Source organism: Phaeoacremonium minimum (assembly GCF_000392275.1).
Source record: "Phaeoacremonium minimum UCRPA7 unplaced genomic scaffold PA7_03_scaffold_290, whole genome shotgun sequence".
NCBI lineage: Eukaryota > Fungi > Ascomycota > Sordariomycetes > Togniniales > Togniniaceae > Phaeoacremonium > Phaeoacremonium minimum.
The window spans coordinates 837783-858455 of record NW_006921195.1 but is presented as its reverse complement, the minus strand read 5'-3'; the positions used below and the strand labels follow the sequence as shown (position 1 = coordinate 858455).

The window sequence follows — 20673 nt, the reverse complement described above, 5'->3', positions numbered from 1 at the left end:
GATTCGACTTCCAGTTGCGACCAGTGCACACTTCGATGAAGCTGCCGCTCAACTGGAAGGATTTGCTCGTCCTCTTTGGGCCGTAGGAGCGCTGCTTGCGGGTGACTGTGACCATGACTCTGCTGAAGTACGATCAGTAATTGAGCCATGGCTCAAAGGCTTTGTAGCAGGCACTGATCCGTCGCATCCTGAATATTGGGGCTCCGTCGGCGACGTTGATCAGCGCATGGTAGAAGCGGAGATCGTCTCTTTTGCGCTGCTAGCAGCGGAAGACAAGCTCTATGGGTCACTAGACGAGACGACGAAGGCGAATGTGGGAAAGTGGTTAAGCGGGATGCATTGCAAAGACATGCCTTACAATAACTGGCGGTGGTTCCGAGTATTTGCTGACCTTGCGCGTATCAAAGTCTGCGGGGTGTCATCGTCAGAAAAGGCGGCATTGATGGAGGAGATTGGAGCGGATCTTGACCTGCTCGAATCTTTCTATATCTCTGATGGCTGGGCTGGCGACGGACGGTGGCTTACTGCGGATGGGGCAGCAGAAGAGTTGGAAGCGGCAAATAAGTCGGGGCGACGGGATGCCGTTGGCATTGGAAGACAAGTCGACTATTACTCGGGCAGCTTTGCCATTCAATTCAGCCAGCTACTGTACACCAAGTTTGCAGCCGACCTGGATCCAGAGAGAGTAGAGAAATATCGCGAAAGAGCGCGCCAATTTTCTGCGAAATTTTGGAGATATTTTGATTCTGAGGGTAAGCAACTTGGTCTGCAGTTGGTCGGTCGAGCGTGATGCTAATGGAGACTTTCAGGAGCGGCCATCCCTTTTGGAAGGTCACTAACATATCGGTTTGCGTGTGGAGGGTTCTTCGCTGCATTGGCTGTAGCCAAAGTCCCTGGCTTGCCGGAACCACTCTCAACACCAGGAGCACTCAAAGGCTTTCTCTTGCGGCACCTCCGGTGGTGGGCTGCACACTCCACTAACATATTCCATCCAGACGGCACTCTGAATATCGGCTGGCTGTATCCGTAAGTCCCCGCACAAAACACACTACCGCCATGTGCTAAGTAGGAGTTTAGGAATATGTATATGAGTGAAGATTACAACTCTCCACAGTCCCCATATTGGTGTCTGAAGACTCTCATAGCAATCGTCCTTTCTAAGGATGACGAATTTTGGACAGCATCTGAGACGCCGTACCCTGAGTTCCAGCCCCCTGTAGCTCTAGTGCCGACCCCCAAGCAAATTGTCTGCAACCACCCTGACAGCAACCATCACTTCATGCTTTCCCCTGCGCAATTTGTAGCATGGCCAATGAAGGCTACACAAGCAAAGTATTCCAAGTTTGCGTATTCATCAGCTTTTACATTCTCGGTACCCACTGGCCCACTTATACAACAAATCGTGCCGGATAGCACGCTCGCCCTGAGTCGTGACGGTGCTGAGACGTGGGCAGTCAAATGGAAACTGTGTGAGGAGGCGACCTTTTCTAATGTAAGCGTAATATCAGCTTTGGGCAACGAGACATTTCCCGTTGGAAAGGTCACATGGTGGCCTTGGGGCGATCGGTCTATTCGCGTAGAGACTGCACTCATCCCACCAAGCACACGATGGCCAGATTGGCATGTCCGTGTGCACAGAATTACAAGAGATCACGCTGCGGGAGCAAACCAATCTTCTCTTCATACGGTTGAAGGTGGGTTCGCAGTGGATGGCCGCCAGCGCAAGGATGGTCAATTGCTATTGAGTTTGGATCAAGTGTCTTCAGACACGTCACTCGGCTTGACAGAAGGTTCAGTCACTAGTAAAGATTCAGTCGTCATCTTCTCCTCAGCTGGTGCTAGTGGTATTGCTGTACTCCCGCTCCAGGCTGGAAGAGAGATCACGCAAACCTGCTCAGTACTGCGACCAGATTCTAACACTAATCTGGCATGCTCGAAAACATTAATTCCTGTCATTGAAACGGAAATTTATAACGATGTTGAAGAAATCACAGTAGCAACAGCTGTCTTTGCAGTATCAGCAGAAGCCAACGGAGGACGAGGCGTAACAGGACGATCACTAAAGGAGAGGTGGCTGGACAAACCACTCTTGCAACTGCTTGGTGATGAGCACAATACAGGAGACTACATAGAAATCTCTCAATGAATTAAGTCAAATCAAACTACGGATTATTTGTATAGTGACCGTATATGATGCGTGCTTAGGTGAATAGCCAAGATTGACATTCCCTTTTTCACAAGTCCCGACTTAGTTCATCAGTAGCATGAGAGCAGAGATGATTGTTGCCACCACGGAGGCCATATGAGTGCCAACCGAGGAGGATCCGCTAACTGTCACTACACCTGAGGTTGATGCAGCAACTGGCTGGCTTTCACTAGAGCTAGGGCTTGAGAGGATACTTGTACTGCTAAACAAGTCCGCCCCTGGCGAAGATGCGCTGGCGGTGCTAGCTAAGGACCCATCCACGCTCGCATGTGGCGCATCCCCTCGTGTTGTCGGCGTCGTCACTGGCATGCTGGGCTCTAACGGAGGTAGTGAAAGGCTGACAATAACAGGGTTGCGCGAGGTTTGATAGGCTGGCTGAGACTCCTCTGCTGTCAGTGTAGGCCGTTCATTTTCGGATGTTTCTTTCGCAGTTGTCACTGGACACACCGTCGTCGTCACCGGAATGATTTCTGTTTCCACGTATGTAGTGACTAAAGATGCCGGGCATCGTGGCACGGTTGAGGGGCACGCCGTGATGGTAACGATTCGTGTTTCACAGATTGTTGAAGTAGTCCACAGTACTTCTGTAGATGTAAAGGTTTGGAGCCCTGACGGAGTTGCTTCATATGTCGAGGAAATATGCGAGTTCGAATAGCTTTGTACCTGTGAGACTGAGCCAGTGGTGCCTGGGTTGGTACCACTGGAGCCGCTTTGTGACAGCGTAGATAACGAACTTTTCGAACTATCACTTCGTGTAGTCGTTTCAACTGATGAGACAAGTGTCCGTGAGCTTGAGATTAATGTCTGAGTTGTCCCAACAGTTCCCGATACTGGATACGAACTCGTCGTCTGAGATGCTGAGCTGGATAGCTGACTGGACTGAGACGAAGCAGAACTCAGAAGACTAGATGTTTGCTGGCTGACTGTCTCTGAATGAAGGCTACTTGATGACGAGACCTCGTGGGACAAAGTTGTGTTTGCTGATACTGTTGCCTGGGCAGAAGTACTCGAAAGAGTGAAAGTTGGACTGACTGTGAGAGAGACATTGCTGAACGAAGATGTCGTTATTGATATGGTCACGGCTGATGACTGTGATGTAGACGTTATAGCTGATGATTGTGAGGTCGAAGTGAAATTTGCCGAGTGTGTACTCGATTCGCTAGCAGTGGTGGTAGTTGCTGACATATAGGAGCTCGATAGGGAGGTGGTCACAACTGATGACTGTGAAGTGGATGTGGAATTTGTCGAGAGAGTAGTTGATTCACTAGTAGCGGTGGTGGTCGATGTAGCTGGAGTATAGGAGCTCGATAGTGAGGTGGTCACAACTGATGACTGTGAAGTGGATGTGGAATTTGTCGAGCGAGTAGTTGATTCACTAGCAGCGGTGGTGGTCGATGTAGCTGGAGTATAGGAGCTCGTGGCACCTCCAATGGATGTCGATGTAGACACCACGCAGTTTGGATCAGTTCTCGCTTCCACCAGTAAAGTCAACGTTTGGCAACCATCGAGTGGTGCTGTCCCATGTCGCACGAGCCCGCTGCCTGTTTCGCAAATATAGAAGGCTTCTTTGCCGTTTGATTGACATTGAAGTTCGCCTGCAACAACAGTACACTCAAGGTATGACCAACTTCCAGTGATGCGAGATGCTGCATAGAGGTATACTAGACTGTTAGTATTAGTGTGGACGGAGAAGAAGCTGTCCGTTCCTGAAGGTAGAGTGGATTCGATATGCCCATCATCGGTTAGGTGGAAAGAGAGTGGCGTTTGACCATTCGTTAGATCAACCGCAAGGAAGTCCGAGTATATATATAGATTGTACTGGCTCTGGTCAGTCCCAACCATCGCTTTGATTGTAATAGGCGTCGAAGTCGTGCTGCAAGGTTGCAGAGAAGATGTTGTCGTTGATATTGCCGATGATGATACCGTAGAAGTTGCGGAAGTAATAGTTGTCGTAGAAGTGGTTTCATTAGAAGGAACTGACCGATTAATGCGAAACCATGGCGACAGTTTATATTGCCAATCATCAATGTTGTTCGGGTCACCGAAAGTGCGCAGTGTCCTGGCGAGAAGCTTGTACTCGCCGCTAGGAATTTTCTCGCCATTGTGGGAGAACACACCTCGAGGAACTGCATACATGCCTCCAGTAATTCGTGGCAGATTGTAGAAGGGGAACTCTGTGAAGGACCCAGTCAAGGCGCTAGGCTGTGTTATCATTGAGCCGTAGTATTTGTTCTGCCCGGGAACAAAAGGGTGTGACCAATCACTTGGCTCCCAGTCCCTATCAACGTACTTGAAAAATACATCAGCAATGAATTTTGAGGATTTGAGCCATCGGGGGCGGTTCTTACATCAAAACTGATCTCGCGCGTCGACCACAGAACGTTGAAGTAGGGCTGGGGTACATCAGAGCCATCCTCGAACGTGTAGTTGTGTCCATCTTCCATTAGACCACCATAGCCACTAAGATACATGGGAACGCCACGATCCATTTCCCACATGTCACTGGTATAGATATCTCCCTTTATTCCTACTATGTGTTAGTCATCCAGGCCTCAACGGTGATCCCTGGCTCATCTTACCCATATATGTAACACGTACAACTTCCCCATTGGAGCCAGCGATTATGATAGCACCACCATAGACCGGAAGCATAGCTGCGTCTATTGTGGATGGCTCTGTAAATGTAACTGAAAAGCCTTGTGTTTCCCCGGGAGGAACCGTGATCTCTGTTTTGGAGAAAGAAACAGTTGCAACATCACCTTCGTCTGTGGAGTATGGGGGATCCAGAGAGACCCATGCATCTCCTTGCGCTTTGGTAGAAATTGTAATTCCTGCCTCATGGCTGATTAGATAAGTGATGGACTCACTTCCGGAGTTGGAAATTTGTATGGTATGGGTCCCCAAAAAGTGAGTTGTATCGTTCAAGTTGACATTTGCTGGACTGACGGAAGTCCCATATTGTATCACTTTGAATGCATCCACAAGGCCAGCACCTTGCTGAGCGACAGAACTATACATGTATTAGTCAACAAATTCCAATGCCCCATGGGCGGGAACTTACGCTGGATTTGAACTTCCATCGTAGTGGCGGACTGGATTTCCGCTTGCTATGATCCGCTCATGTGCCAGCAGAGCTCCACCGCCCCCAAGAGTACCGCGTCCTCCACGTGAACCAAAGAAAAGAGCAGCAACACCCGCAATGTAAGGTGAAGCCATTGAAGTTCCCGACAATGTGGCCCAGCTTCCATAAGCCACTGGCCAAGTAGACATGATGCCACCCCCTGACAAGGTTAACAACTACTCTGAATACCTTTTCATATTTACGTACCTGGAGCGGAGATCTCTGGTTTCATCCGAGAATCCAAAGTTGGACCCCAAGACGTGAATTGATTAATTGTGCCCCCTACTGCTGTTGATCTTGGGATGGCTACAGGTTTGTGGTCTGCTATGAAGTCGAACGATACCGTAAGATTTTGCTCGTATTGACTGATAATCCAATCGCCGTCATCATACGAAATCAACGCAACTGCATTGATCGAAAGTTAGTAGTGTCTCGCGCGTCAAAGCTAACTCTGTACTTACATCCTTTCACTTGTCTATCTGGGTCATAAAACTGTCTGTCAGGGAGCTCCCATTCTGCACCCTCGAAATTGTAGTAGAAAACCCAATCGACCTTTTCAATGAGCACACTATCCATTATTTGCCACACGCAGTCTCCACGCCTATAAATCAGTGTCAGCGGCCAATAGAGCTAGCAGCGGTCTTTTAGATCACTCACGGGAGTATCATAATTGTGTCAGCTGGGGCTGCGTCACTGCTCCAGAGGCCACAGCTGTTTATCTCGCGGGTGTCGGGGTACAGAAAGCCGGAAAGGGTGCCATTGAACTCGAACTGAGTCATATCAGAACTCAGATAAGCCTACATCATGTTAATCACCTTGAGCTGCCTCCGAGACAAGACATCTCAAATAATCTTGGCATTCCTTACAAATTCTCGTATCTCTCCAGAGCTTGAAGTGGCAGTTACCGCGAAGGCAACAAACTCATCATGCTGGACGCTTCCAACAGCAGTGCTATCAACACCATTTCCTCCACTGCTACTGTAGAAAGGACCTAAAATTATAAGTTAGGCAAATGAGGCTCTAAAGGAATAGAGAATGCGGAAGTAATAGCGCCATTACCTGTTTCACCGCTGTTGCCTGCGGCCACTGCGACAAACACGCCCGCTGCTTGAATTTTTGACACGACGAGAGCGAGAGGCGTGTCTGGGAACCCTTGATTAGACCCCAGAGATGCGTTAATTACATCAGCACCCTCTTCATATGCCTGAAGAAAGGCATTGACTATAACGTCTTCGTATGTGCCGTCGCTGCAGCCAAATACTTTGTACGCACGGAGACGGGCATTTGGTGCGACACCAGGCAAATCTGGATTGCTGCTCGCAATGATGCCAGCTACATGAGTGCCATGACCGAGGCAATCTATTGGGTCGCCATCGGGAACATAAGCGCCTCCAACCTCGTAGTTATCGCCAACGAGATCATAGCCAGCTTCAACCTTGTATCCTGAGCCAAACCCCCCTCCCAGGGAAGGGTGAGTGTAGTCAATGCCACTATCAACGATAGCGACAATCACATCATCCCCCAGATAACCGAGCGAGTGTACGCGAGCCACGTTTGTGTCGTTGTGTGGGTTCCAAGCGGATAAAACGTCTTCTTCAACGATTGCTTCACTGGTCACTGGAATATTGAACTTAGCAGCAGGCCATACTCTTTCAACCTCTGGAAGAGATTGAATACTGCTGAGTGATTCCGGGGTAGTGTCACTCAAGTCAAATGAAACTCCACGAAAGAGGCTTGACTCAAAGCTTATTGCAGGGACTGCGCTATTCCCAGCTTCCTGAAGTGTAGAGAAGAAACCTGTTGTATCCTGATCGCATATCGTTATTGGTACTCATGTTTTATTGGAAGCTTGTAACCTTATAACTTACAGGGCTGCCATCGCGTTTCCTGTACTTCAAGGAGCCGGCCTCCGAGAACTGCACGATGTAACGTCCGGTCACAGGTAAGGCCGCTTCACTGACAGAGCCGAGAACCTCTTCAGGATTGGCAGCTGCAGAAGTTTGGCTTGCCAGGAGCAACGCACTCCAGGCAATGATGGACTTCATGGCTAAAACGAATGACAAGACACGAGTCCAATTGTCTCAGAATGCACGATCGGTGACACAAGGATGCAGATCAACTGCCCTGCTCTCGGTGTCATCGTGCTTTTATGGTTCTCGGTACAATGGGCAGGGAGATACATGCTGCACCAACGCTCTCCGATACTACCTTCCACAGTTTCCATGCATGCTCCGATGCCAAGGCAGAGATGGGTAATATTGCGGATCTGATAAGATTAGATCCCCCGCTAGTTTTTATCACTGAACCGTTGGACCCGGACTACAGATCTTGAGTTGGTCAGAGCGGCCGATGCATGGCGCATGCAGGGTCCTCAAACCTGGCGCGTTATCGTAATAGTCTGGTCTTGGCTTCGTATCACTTGTCAACTGGTAGCTGCGCGAATTGCACAGGTGCCCAGATCCTACGATTTCTGGGTACGGCAATGTGCCGATCTCGCTCACCTTTATCAGACCACTACCGGGATCATGTGTCAGGAAGAAGCATGATTGAGCGATATTCGAAGATATTTATTTCCCTCTGTACAAGCCGCGCACATGGGCGTAAAGGTGGCGACTTGTCACTGATTAATAATTTGCGCAGGAGAAAATCTAGACCAACTCGGGTGATCTACATATCGTGGGATAAGCTTAAATCGGGTCGATCTTGAGGCCTAGGTGAAGACGAACTAGACAGGATTGATCTATAAGTGATCGACATAGTCAAGTGAAGGACGCAGAGCTTAAAGTCAAAGAAGATTATGTTCTGTTCTTTCATCATCCTACGAGCAGCTCATCAAAAATTGCGATCACCTGAGAAAGAATTCAGCTGAGGTGTCGACTTTAGTTGCCACTGTTTCTCCGTCTAAATGCAATATCTGTAAACCCGTTTCCCCTGGTGGATCCTCCATGGTTGGATCCTATTTCTAGACTATTGACTTGGCGAGTTAATTCTGTCTAACTACGTCCTACTTGCGATGAACATCAACAGGTAGGCTCATTGCGTAATCCATGGCTTTGTACATTATGTCCCTCCCACATATGAACATCTTGAACCTCTCATCCGAATTCACTAGACCTTTTCATTGTGTATAATTTCCTTCGTCTTCGTCCTTAAGGCCGGATTGATCTCCTGCCACGGACATGACCCTTCTTGCGACGCTTATATCCTCCCAAGGTTCTTTACCATTGACCAGCGCCAGTGCGGCACCACTGAAAACTCTGACCGTGGCTTGGAACTTCGTCGGAGCAGATAAGCTCGCGACCGGAGGATGGCAGAAGAGAAATGCGTTGTCTTGCGAATGGTACGCCCCATTGTAGGAAGCCGGATTGGGTGAGAGAATACCGGGTTGGTCGAATGAGTACATATATACCTGGGGATCTGAAAGTTGAGAGTCTTGTAGGTGTGTCGTTGCAATCGAATGAACAGCTTTGGCGAACATGGCATCTCCTGTATAGGCAACATATGCGGCGACAAGTTCAGCCTGTGTGGAGCTCTCTGAAACTCCATACACGGCGAGAAGCTCTTGAGCATATGCCGCACTGGGATAGACTTTTTCCCATTCTCTGTACAGCTCAACAGAAGACATTGCCTCCCATCGCTGAGCAAATAGTACATTTTCGTCGTGAGTCTGGCCAACGACGACACGTTGAACCCAAGATGGTATGAGCGGTACTTCTTCCCATCGCTGATCTTCCCAATCAGAAAAGAATTTCTTATCCTCGCAAACAATGTGTTTGCGACTAGCTATAAGCGCGTGAAGCTCTGGTGCAGGTATATTGTTCAGGGCTGAAAGCTGTTGGCCAATAGGTGCGTCTGAGAGGCCGATTGCCGCTACTAGTTGATCATACGTTTCTTGGACTTCATTTTCCGGTGCAGGAAGAAGCATGGTAGGAGACATGATGAATGCATTCTGAAATAGCGGTACTTGCCCACGGATATGACAAAAAATGGATATAGCTCCCGCTGATTCGCCTGCAACGGTGAGGCGCGACCCATCGCCTCCAAAGAGATGTATATTCCTTTGGTTCTGATCATGATTAGTCCATTTGCTCTACTATTATGCTTCTAGCTCGGAGGAATTCTTTTTTTTTTTTTGTATCAAGTTGCTGCTGGAGACTCACCCATTGAAGAACAATTCTTTGATCGTGAAGCCCCAGATTATTGAAGCCAGTTTCTCCACGAGAGCGTGCTTCGTCCCGGAGCTCTTTAGAGGCAAGAAACCAAGCACTCCGAGGCGATAATTCAGCCCAACAACGAGAATGGGCTCTCCAGATTCAATCGATCGGCGCACAAGGTACTGACCATCTTCACTCATAAGCAACATGTATTGGTGTCAAATAGACTGTTAAGCTTACCAAACTCACAGCCACCGTCTCCATAGACAAGCTCCACCGTGGATCCAAACTAGAACTGGCAAGCCCCGGCCCTTCTTACCCAAAACATTTAGGGGGCTATATATATTGAGATTCAAACACTCGCATTCAGCCTGCCGGTCAAAGGTCGACATCCTCGGGTACAGGTGTCTAGTAGCATCGTGCAGGACATCGACAGGCTGTGGTGGCCTAGGGCTCCACTGGGTGGCGTCTAGAACCCCTCGTTCTTTAGTTATATCAACTGGAACCGCTTCGTGCCATCGCCCAGGAATTCTGGCGTATTGAATGTTCCTAAAATTGGCAACCGACGAGTCTTGAGAGACAAATCCATTGATGATCAATTTATTAATTTGAATTGTGGCTCTTTCGGCATTAAGTGCTGAAGCATCGGTTATACCAGTTTCGATGGAGAACCGTTGGTCGTTGTCAAACTCGTCAAAAAGCGGGCAAGTCATAAGTGTCCCATGGTTCAATAGCGTTGAAGCACAAGAGACAGTGTGATCCTTGGGGAACCGTGAAGATGGAATTGAATGATGATTTTAATCGAAAATCCCTCGACGTTCCATTACATTGTACTTTCCGCGATCTTGTCTTTTATGCCATCTATACCCTAGTCATGTTCTTGGCGATACCATCCGAGCAGATTCGCGTGCTTCAACTTGCTCGAATGAATCCATCCCACTAGTGCCTCCGACCACGCTAGCCACCCCGGAGACAGACGTAGTATCCCCACGACACCGAGGCTCGTGGCACTCGGTCTCTCCGCAGTGTAAATGGTCAGAAAAATCCGCTTCAAAGCATTGCTCTTACTGGCCATATCCCGAGTTTAGTCAAGTTGCGGAGGGATCCCACCCATCTCCAGCTATGAGGCTTCTGTGGCAGCTTTCCGGGTACGCAGCGCATTAGGAGTGATAGTTTCGAAGGCCTTGGATCTAACATTGTCTTGAAAGGTATCGAAGGAGACCCTGACAAACAGTGTATGAAAATGACCAAAGATTCTAATCAATTATGAACGTCAACGTAAAACAGCTCGCCCGTTTAATTAAGGGTATGACCGGGGAATAGCTGAGAGCCTCCGCATTTCAGAAGTGACGCCGCGGTCGATATCCCACTAGCGTCTCCAAACATCGACCCAGATTAGCGGATCAATGCCACTGAGACATCCGCATTCGGTCCCGTGCTTCCGCTCGTTGACCAGTGGCTTCGGACCACCATGGGAGACCTCGAGAATCAGACAGTCTAGAGCCTTTGAAAAGGTCGAAGTAGAGAAATTTGAGGGCTTATATCATGTGGAGTATCAAGCAATCACTAGTATACTTGTGATCTATGAAGCCTCGCAATGCTAAGAAAAGAGAAGTCTGCATAGCAATTAGTGGTTGTCAGGTGCTATAGATGTCCCGTCCTGGAGCTTGCTGAACATTTGCCTAGAGCACTTCTGGAATAAGGCAAAGATATGTATTGAGAATGTCGGACACTGTCACAGACTCCTCACAGAAACCCACTGAAGTTGAACTGCAAGGAGAGGTACTAATGGCGAATGACCAGAGTCAAAATTATAAAAATGCACCTTGGTGAGACTATCAAGCAATTGCGCCTCATTAGGAATCTGAAACCTTTCGTTAGAGCCTTGCCCCAGCACCGTAAAGCCACTACCTGAACGATAACGTTATGCCTGTGGCTGATGAGATGCTAAGCCTCCTTCAACGGCGTCAATGGGTATCTGTAGCGCAGCATGATTGGCCTGTTCGGTTTCTGGTCTCATTCGGGCAAGGCCACAGTCCTAGGACCATTGGGCCAGGGTTTATTCCCCTACAGCCTTTAACTAGCTCTTCATTCCTCCTTGGACATGATTTAACCATAAATGATAGTAATCAAGGTTTTCGGAATCCGAGCATGCAGTTCTTTCAGTGAGCGACATAGCGCATTGGTCCACTTGTAGCTTCCAAGGCTGCATTTTGATTTTCGTGTTATCAAGGTCATTGGCTGCAAGACGAGAGATCCAATCCATCTTCTACTGAGATGGCGCGCAAGGGAAGCCTGAAGGTTAAGACAGGTTGCGTCACCTGCAAGTGGGGCATCACAACTCGCGAGAGACAAGAAGTTCTAAGCTAATCTTTCCTCTACTGTTTCAGAATCCGAAAGATCAAATGTGACGAAGGAAAGCCGGCTTGTGTTAGATGCACAAGCACTGGGAGGAACTGTGACGGCTACCCCCAAGCTGTGCATCCTCCCGAGTTCGCTGTGATCTCCTGGCAAGGGATTGCCGTGGTCCCGTCTATCGACATCAAGGAATCCGACGCAAGGTCACTGGACTACTTTCGCGGTGTTGTAGGTCCAGCGATATCCGGAAAGTTAGACAGCGAGTTTTGGAACAGACTTGTTCTTCAAGCGGGCAGCGAGACTCCAGCTATCCGGCACGCCACACTAGCGATCAGCTCACTCTACGAGAGCTTTGGATCGTCACCGACACATGCCAATCATGTAGCAGTCCAACACTACAACCGCGCAATTAGAGCTGTTATGTCAACATCGGATCAACACGTGGCCCTTCTGGCATGTGTCCTCTTTGTTTGTATCGAGTTCCTGATGGGAAACTCCGGTGCAGCCACCGACCACTGTGGCCATGGTATATCAATTCTCAACGCCATGATGGTAAATCATGCGTCAACCCTAAGAGAGGACAGTCTACTAGACATCTTCTGTCGCCTTAGCCTGTTTCCCTTCTTCTTTGGCTCAACTCCTCTTACATTTCCAATTCTGTCTATTATTGAGGGCCAAAATATTCTAATGTCACATCCTACTTCCGATCCCAGACAGCTGCAGCGGCATCTTGATATCCTTGTTTGTCGTATCATAAGACTTATTAGAAACGGGGACAAATACCGATTAGGCGGGAATCTGAGTGGCGAGATCCCAGGTCACCTTCTTACAGAGCAAAACGGGTTGGAGCTACAACTACAACATTGGGAGGGTAGTTTTCATCAGCTAAAGGAGTCACATCCGTCAACGCAGGACACAAACTGGGACTACGATGGCTTAGAGATGAAATTTCTTGTCGCCAGAATATGGGCTCGAAACGCATTTTCTCTGGATGAGACAGCGTATGACGCTCACGTCAAAGACTTTAGACGAGTTGTGCATATGGGCTTACTCCTTGCCCATTCGACATCCTCCTGTGACCCGATGGTCCAACCGAAGTTTCGCTTCGAAATGGGGTTATTTCCACTGCTATATTTCGTGGCGATCAAGTGTCGTACCTTTGACATACGAATGAAAGCCCTGAATTTGATGAACACGCTTGGGGTCAGCCGGGAGAACTTATGGGACAGAGTGGTTATGGATGCAGTCGCGCGGAGGATAATCGAGCTAGAGCATGGAGTCTGCTTGGCAGGCGCGAGTAGATCTGGCCCAAAATTACAGTCTTCTGAGCCGCTTACTCACAGCGCCGTGCGCATAATGGATTCCATTATGTCCAATGACACGGTGCCAGTCGCAGGTTCAAGTAGACGCGTCACTTTCTTCCTTACGAGTAACAATGGCACAGTTAACCTAGCGCGCGAATGGGTCAGTGTTTAGGTCGGATCACTCGCATGTGTTGCGTGGATAAGGCACGGAGGCGACTCCATGAGTGTACGGGGAATTAAGCCTATATATAACGAAAAACATCAAATAGATAGCCCCGGTGTCTGTAGAAGGTTAATCTGATTGGGCCATTCGGTTTATGTGACGAGGACGGCAAAGCGTCAGGGGCAGAGACACTGCGCCACTCTAGAATCCAATCAGCTTTGATCAGCCCCAATATCGCACAAAACCTACACGCCAGCTAACAGAACGGTATATGTACAAATACCAGACTCCGGTCTCGTCTTGCAACCCACTTGATGCTTCAGATGCTTCAAAAGACTCTAACTCTGAGGACTACTTCACAATGTTTGATTTAATGTTCATCTTCTTTGCCTTCATCGTGGCTTACTGTGCTGCCATGCCTGCTTCTAAGACAGCCGTCTTCGTCCAATCATCTCATATCGAACGAGCGGCATCTCCAACTACAGCAAGTCCCGCAGCCGAACCAACTGTTCAAATCAACTCTATAAGCCAGCAATACATCACTATTGACGGAGTCACCAATTCATATGTCAATATTGCTCCTCAGACGATCACTCTAAATGTCCCCACTTGTATTCAAACAATAACACCCGATGCCAACGGCTACGTGCCCCCTGGTACTTGTGGCGCCCTTTGGGATTACTATCCAAACTTTGCGGCTGCATTACTCTTCGCGGTGCTGTTCGCAACCTTGACGGTCATTCACATATGGCAGGCGGCACGATACAAAAAGGTCAGTACCATTATGGCTGTTGGGGGGCCCATTAAAGGCTGACCAGATGGGCATCGTGGTCTTTGGAAAACAGGGTTTCTGTTGGGTGATTATCATGGCTAGCGTCTGGGAGACAATGGCGTTTACTTTTCGGGCGATTAGTACGAAATATCAACAAAGCACGGGGGTTTATCTTGTTTTCCAAGGTTTCATCTTGTTGGCCCCATTGTGTGAGTTCTTTTTGGCTGTCACATTGACTGAGGTGGGACTGGACGGATTCTTGGTTGTTGCTAATATATTACTAGGGGTCAATGCATTCGACTACATGATATTTGGCCGTATGATATACTATTACCTTCCATCCCGCCGCTTGCTCAAGATAAGAGCGCCAATCATTGCTTCAGTTTTTGTCGGCCTCGACATAATATCATTTATTATTCAACTTGTTGGCGGTAATATGGCCGGTCCTTCGGCACCAGTCGAGGATCAACTGCGAGCCATACACATCTATATGGGAGGCATCGGCCTCCAAGAACTTTTTATTGTTGCTTTCCTTCTATTGGCCATAACATTCCATCGTAAGATGAACTCCCTAGAGGGCACTGTCGCAACAAGGAAAGGCTGGAGACCATTGCTATTGACATTGTATGTGTCACTATCTTTGATCACGGTTTGTTCTTCTACAGGTCTTGCAGTTCAGAACCGAGTCTAAAGTCAGTACAGGTTCGAATCGTCTTCCGCCTCATTGAGTTTTCTCGTGGTTCGGGTGTCTCGAACCCGCTTTTGACCCACGAGGTGTATTTCTATGTACTTGAGGCAGTGCCAATGTTCTTGGCGCTTTTGACATTCATTGTTGTGCACCCAGGTACTGTACTTGTAGGCCCAGAGGCTAACATGCCGGGCTTCTTTTTCACATTGAAAGGGTGCTTTACGGCTAGGAAGAGGAATAACGAATGGAAATCCTTGTCTGATGGTGAGGAGCTAATAGGAATGGACCAGCGTTAAAACACAGAAATAGGAGGAGGTGGGAATCTGCTTTCTGGGCCAGGTGTCCTCCACTGCTTTATGTTGGGAAGGTACTTGCAGATTTGACAACTATCGTGTTAAGCACATAGAGATTCGCACAAATCGTTACTTGTCAATTACCAAACTTGTTATTGATCAAATATAGTACATATTTGCGATTATTCATCATATGGCCATATTCTTTTTTATTGAAAGCTTCGTAAATAATCATATAAAGAATACCAGATCACACATATGATCGCAAGAAGCTGACAATATGAAGATATTACCAAGGATATAATTTTAGCCCATTTAGACAATGTTATGAGTCCCTTAGACATGTCTGCCAGTTCAATCTATCACTGAACATCAAACGTAGCTTGTTTCGACCACTTGGATAGCTACTTCATGGTCCAGTTTCTCCTTAGCGACCTCATCCACGCTCATGTCTCCAGCATGCCCAGTGCACACATAATCCTTGAACTTTCGGGCCGGGATACACTATTCATTTCAAGTTAGCGGATATTTGGACAATGTAACAGGGACAAACTTACATTCAAGAACATCTCATCAATCTGCTCAAGGGTTCTGTCTTTGGTCTCAGGAAGCTCAAGGAAAACCCAAATAGTGCCCAGAATTGTACAGCCACCAAATATGAAGCCGATTTTAGTGCCAAGGTAGATGTACTGAGTGCTCGGAAGATACGGAGAACCACAGAAAATGAAAATAGTACAAAGCCATTTGACAGTCGTAGCAATAGAGACTTTTCTGGACTGGAGACTAACGGACGGAATCTCGCCAATCACAGCTTGCGGCACCGGGCCCCAAGTTGCTTCATAAGTGAAAATATAAGTGCAGCTGAAGGTGATGAGACATCTAGATGCCGCGACGCTGCTTGGTTTTGCAACGCCAACAATAGCGATGATCAGCATCGAGATCGAGCAGAAGATTCCACCTCCAATAAGTAATGGCCGTCTGCCAAAGTACTTCACCAATGGGAAAGCTGAGGCAGATCCAGCTAGACCACAATACTGCTGATGACAGTGATCAGGAAGGCATTTGATATGCCACTAGTCGCGAAGAAGTAGGTATTGTAGCTGTGTATAAGTATTAGCTAACCGTCTTCCCAGATCAAAAGATTTCTCATAATACCCTGTGATGAACGAGATTGCCGTGAACTGTTGTACGACCAAGGTAAGAATTGCGATTCTTGTTCGCCGATGATCTGTCCCTTTGAAACAATCTAGATAGGACGAAGAAGCTTCAAGTTCTTGCTCGATCTGATCCATGGCTACCACCTCACGTATTTCTTCGGATACGTCATCTTCAGACCAAGTTGGTCCCCGCAGCTTGTACATTGCAGAGTACGCGTCGTCGACACGGTTTCGATGTACAAACCATCCTTGCTGTTGTTAGTCTTGAGGGTAACCCTTGCTTTGCGGAGTGATTAACTCACTGGGAGTCTCCGGAATAAACGGCAGGAATGCGAGCATAAGCAGTGGCGCACTTAGCCATCAACGGGGCTCTCCAAGCCCATTTATTGGGTATATAATTTGTTCCTTCATTGATACAAGCTCCGACGAACTGTGCAAGATTGATGAATCCTTGATACATCATTCTGGTAGCGATCGTCAGCCTGCCGCCCCATACGAATCACTCATTGAGTGAATTCTGCGCTAGGTTTTTCGTAAGAATCTTCGATGTGTTGTATGTTATGATGTACGATAACGTCTGGCTCTGTGTTACTCAATCCCACCTTTTGCTTCACCGCGTTGAAAAGAGTTGCGAGAACAATTACACCTGTCGCGACCCACACTCCCCATTGGCCCACAGAGGACATACTTTCGACTGATGGTAAATCAACTTGCTGGAAGTAGATCTCCCCTGTCACCATGATGAAGATTGTCATGGCGGGAAGGATGATCGTCAGCATTGAATGAAGCGCGGATGCCATCGTCCGCAGTTTGGACGGCCCGCTTGCTGTTGCGATCTCATTCGTACTGTGTTCAAGATCTCGATGACGTAAAGCAGCTGGGAGAGCGTTAGATCTAGGAACGGCCGTAGCCATTATAGCAAGAGCCGCAAATACGACACCAGAGATGCCGACCCGTTGCACGAAAACAGCCGCTTTCGATCCCACGCGACCTAATCCTGGCACACTCGTTGTCGTTCCCCACACATGCGCTATATCCAGTTCCACGCCATGACAAATGGACCCCGATATAGGCGACTGACTGATAACCAGGCGGTCCAACTTTAATGTCCCAGCAAAAGCCAGTATACAGCCAACTGCCACAATAACGGCCCAAGCCCGCACCAGTCCCCTAGCTGCTGATTCGCTACCTCGCCTCGACACCAAGAGCAGCCAACAGGCGACGAGGACGGCAAGTGCTAACGCTTGCAAACAGACAAGCACGTCAAGCGGCAGCGGATATGATTGATCATGACGATGACGCGTGAGAGCGCCTAATAGGACGGCAGCATCCACTGCAAATATCGCCGTGCGTGTGGTGATTGCTGCCAGCGCTGCTCTGAATAACCACCCACGCGGTAGAGGCGCAAGAAGCGTAGCAACGAGGGCATATGTATGTGCTCGAGGAAGAAGTGCGTAAGGGCTGGAGAGCGCCTCTGCACATATCGTCCGACCTGTATCGGTAGCCATGCTTCAATCGAGGACGTCGGCAATGCTGACTCTGATAATGGACGGAGGTCGCCAAGATCTTTAGGTACTGATTGAAATGTGAATGTGTAGAGCACTCAATTCATGATGCCCTGGGTAGTACCTTTTTCTTTTCTAGACTCTGTTTTTCTTTCCCGTGAATTTCTATCCTGTTGCCGAGGCATAGAGATTGTTCAAGGCAGACACCATGGCTGCCTCTTTCATTTTATGACGACTCAGACCTGGAATTCCAATGCTAGGCGCTGGTACTGCTTTCAGCCATTGGAGCTATGGTTTTGGTTGGGATTGCCAAGCTTCAATTGGTGGTGGCTGTGTATGAGCTGTGAAGCTAATCAGGAGGCGCGTTTTAGAGAGGAAGGTTGCGCTTGAGACATTCAAAACGAGGTGCGATGTGCTAATAAAATGCACTAGCATGACGAACCTCAATTGGTGGAGTGTCCTGACGAGAACCTGGGAAATCTGTTGCAATGTTGTGGCTTGCATTATTTACTTGTAGAACTCTAAGCGATCACTTCAAGCTTTGATGATTTACATAAGGCGTCAATAACTTCCTTTGACGTATGCCGACGGCATTGCTGACACTTCTACAGATCTTGGACGCCTTCTAACAAGTCCAGTCACTGTATCGAGGGAATAGACCGAAACAGTTCGCGTAAAACGTTACCGTCGCCGCCCAGTCCGAAAAGATAGCAAGGACACCGACTTCGCGCGCCAATACATCGACCAGTCTATACACGTCGCCATCGCTGTTTGTCGCGTTCGCGATGCTGGTATAGTAGTACCCACCGTGCGAACCGTCGCCTAGGAAGCCACTGCGCTCCAAGCTCCAAGTCACCAATTTCAACCCAAGTCTCTTGGCCTCGATAGCGTACGGACTCGGTACGATCTCATTGTTCTCGTCGACTGTAACGAGATATGGCAGCGGGGGTGCCATGATGTGTACACCTGCAGCAGCATAGGTGCTCAGATTGGCGACAGCTTGCACGAAAGTTTCTGGCGTGTCGCCGCTCTCGTCAAGGAAGAGCACCTGCTTGGCAATTGACGGTTCGGCCTTGATCCAGTACAGTATGTCGTCGTAGAGGAAGCTCTGCGGCCAGACGCGTTTCAAGCTGATACCCATCTCTTTGTATTCATCAATCATCTGCTGCGCAAAGACCTCCTGCGTATAGTCGGGCGAACCGAAAGGCATAGGAACCTGAGGTGTCTTCAGTTCAGGAGTGAACTGCAACCCCAGTGAGTCCGTAAGCGTGATGTACTCCTTGTGCGTCATGACAGTGCCGCAGGTGGCGTACAGGTCGGTACGATAGTTTGGTGTTCCGTCTAGGTACTCCTCGGGGGTAGTAGCGGCCGTGTTGGCACCGTCCATCTTGCCGCAGAGCGACTTGAACTCGGCAAGCGTGATGTCGCTTGTGCAGCACTTCGCAGTGGCAGCCTTGCCATCAGCGGCGGGCTGGAACGGCGTGGTGCACTTGGCGTTCAGCTCCGGAATAGCGACGATGTTGGTCGTTGTGTGCAAGTCGCACTGATCGTGGCGGCACACGAGCTGCTTGTCAGATGTGAAGGTGACATCACACTCGTTGATACCGATGCCCATTCGGGCACCAGCCAGCATTGACTCCTTTGTTTCCTCAGGGATCATCATCGTGCCGCCACCACGATGGCCAATTGAGAACGCGGATGGCTTCATCTCAAGCTCCGAGCAAGACTCCAGCTTGTCCTTGAGGGCGCCTTCGGTAAGATTATTGATGAGGAAGTATGGGCGAGGGCCAAGCTGAACTCTCTCAACGGGCTTGATCACGTCTTGCTCTGCGCGGACCTGCGGAGCAGCGACAACATGCTGGCTCAACGCCGTGAGGCCGGCGGCAGCGAGCGTGAGAGACGTCGTGCGCATTGCAAATATACCCGTCAATTGAATGACAGTTAACCGAATTGAATCGAAATTGGACAGGATTGACTTGCTGTGAGCACGACGAAGACCCAAAGCGCAGCAGAAACCAGCTTCAGAGACCTGGAGCTCGATTTATGTATTATCGGAGCTCCCACGAGCCTGGTCATAGACCTACAGCTTCACGCCTAGCTCATACGGCTAGGCTAGGTCATCTTGCATTTGGAACCCTGGCCTGCCTTTCCTTCGAGCACGTTTTGCGCCAACATGCTGGAGCTTCTGCGCTGGGTCAACCCAGGATCATGGTGTGGGTTCTGCTGCAGGACCGGAGGCTTGGGCCAAGGACCATGCAACAGGGCCACACATTTGGCATAGTATCATGTGCGGGATATCTTATCTAGCAGATCAAGAGCCACTAGTACAACCCTTCCAGAATCGTTGACGCCGCTTTTAGCTCCCACCTTTGCATAATTTTACATTATTTACCTGCCTATGAACATGTTTTCTACTAGAGTAGTCAACCAGTCGCTGTTACTAAATGCAAAAAAGTATAAGAATTAGTATAAGAAGAGTATCTATATTGGATATGTGAGCTTAGCACTTGATATTGCTTGACTATTCCACAAGTTCTTCACAAGGACTCTTGATACTAGATACAAGCAGCAGCGGCTTGCTGACCCTGCCGTGTAATCTTCGATGACTTATGGACTTGCAAGTGTGGAGATGGAGCAACTCTGAAAATCTCCTTTGTATTATAACCAGCTGACTGGTATATTTTCACATATGTCGTCATTATTTTAGACGATGTTTGTCGCGTTGCACGGTCATTACAACTGTCCCGGTGTCTTTACCTATACCTAGGCGACGCATCTAAGGAAAGCGGTCTCTCCGGGAAAAGAAAGCCAGTCGTCAACCTCAGAGAGTCACTATGTCAGATACTATGACAGTCAGTATCACGATGCTTTGGCCGTATCGATTTCCGGCGTGATACAAGTGCACATCGTACATCGAAGCGGAGCTCTGGTCCTCACGGAAGACTGGATATC

The 20673-nt window shown here is 48.6% G+C and overlaps 1 protein-coding gene across 1 annotated transcript; it reads right to left on the bottom strand.

The window, feature by feature from the left end:
• Window positions 1-18346: 18346 nt before the first annotated feature.
• On the bottom strand, window positions 18347-19633 carry UCRPA7_3807 (putative glycerophosphoryl diester phosphodiesterase family protein; the record flags this gene model as incomplete). The annotated part of the gene is made up of 1 exon (XM_007916239.1): window positions 18347-19633. One exon carries the CDS (start codon window positions 19631-19633, stop codon window positions 18347-18349), a length of 1287 nt encoding a protein of 428 aa, XP_007914430.1.
• Between the last annotated feature and the right edge of the window lie 1040 nt (window positions 19634-20673).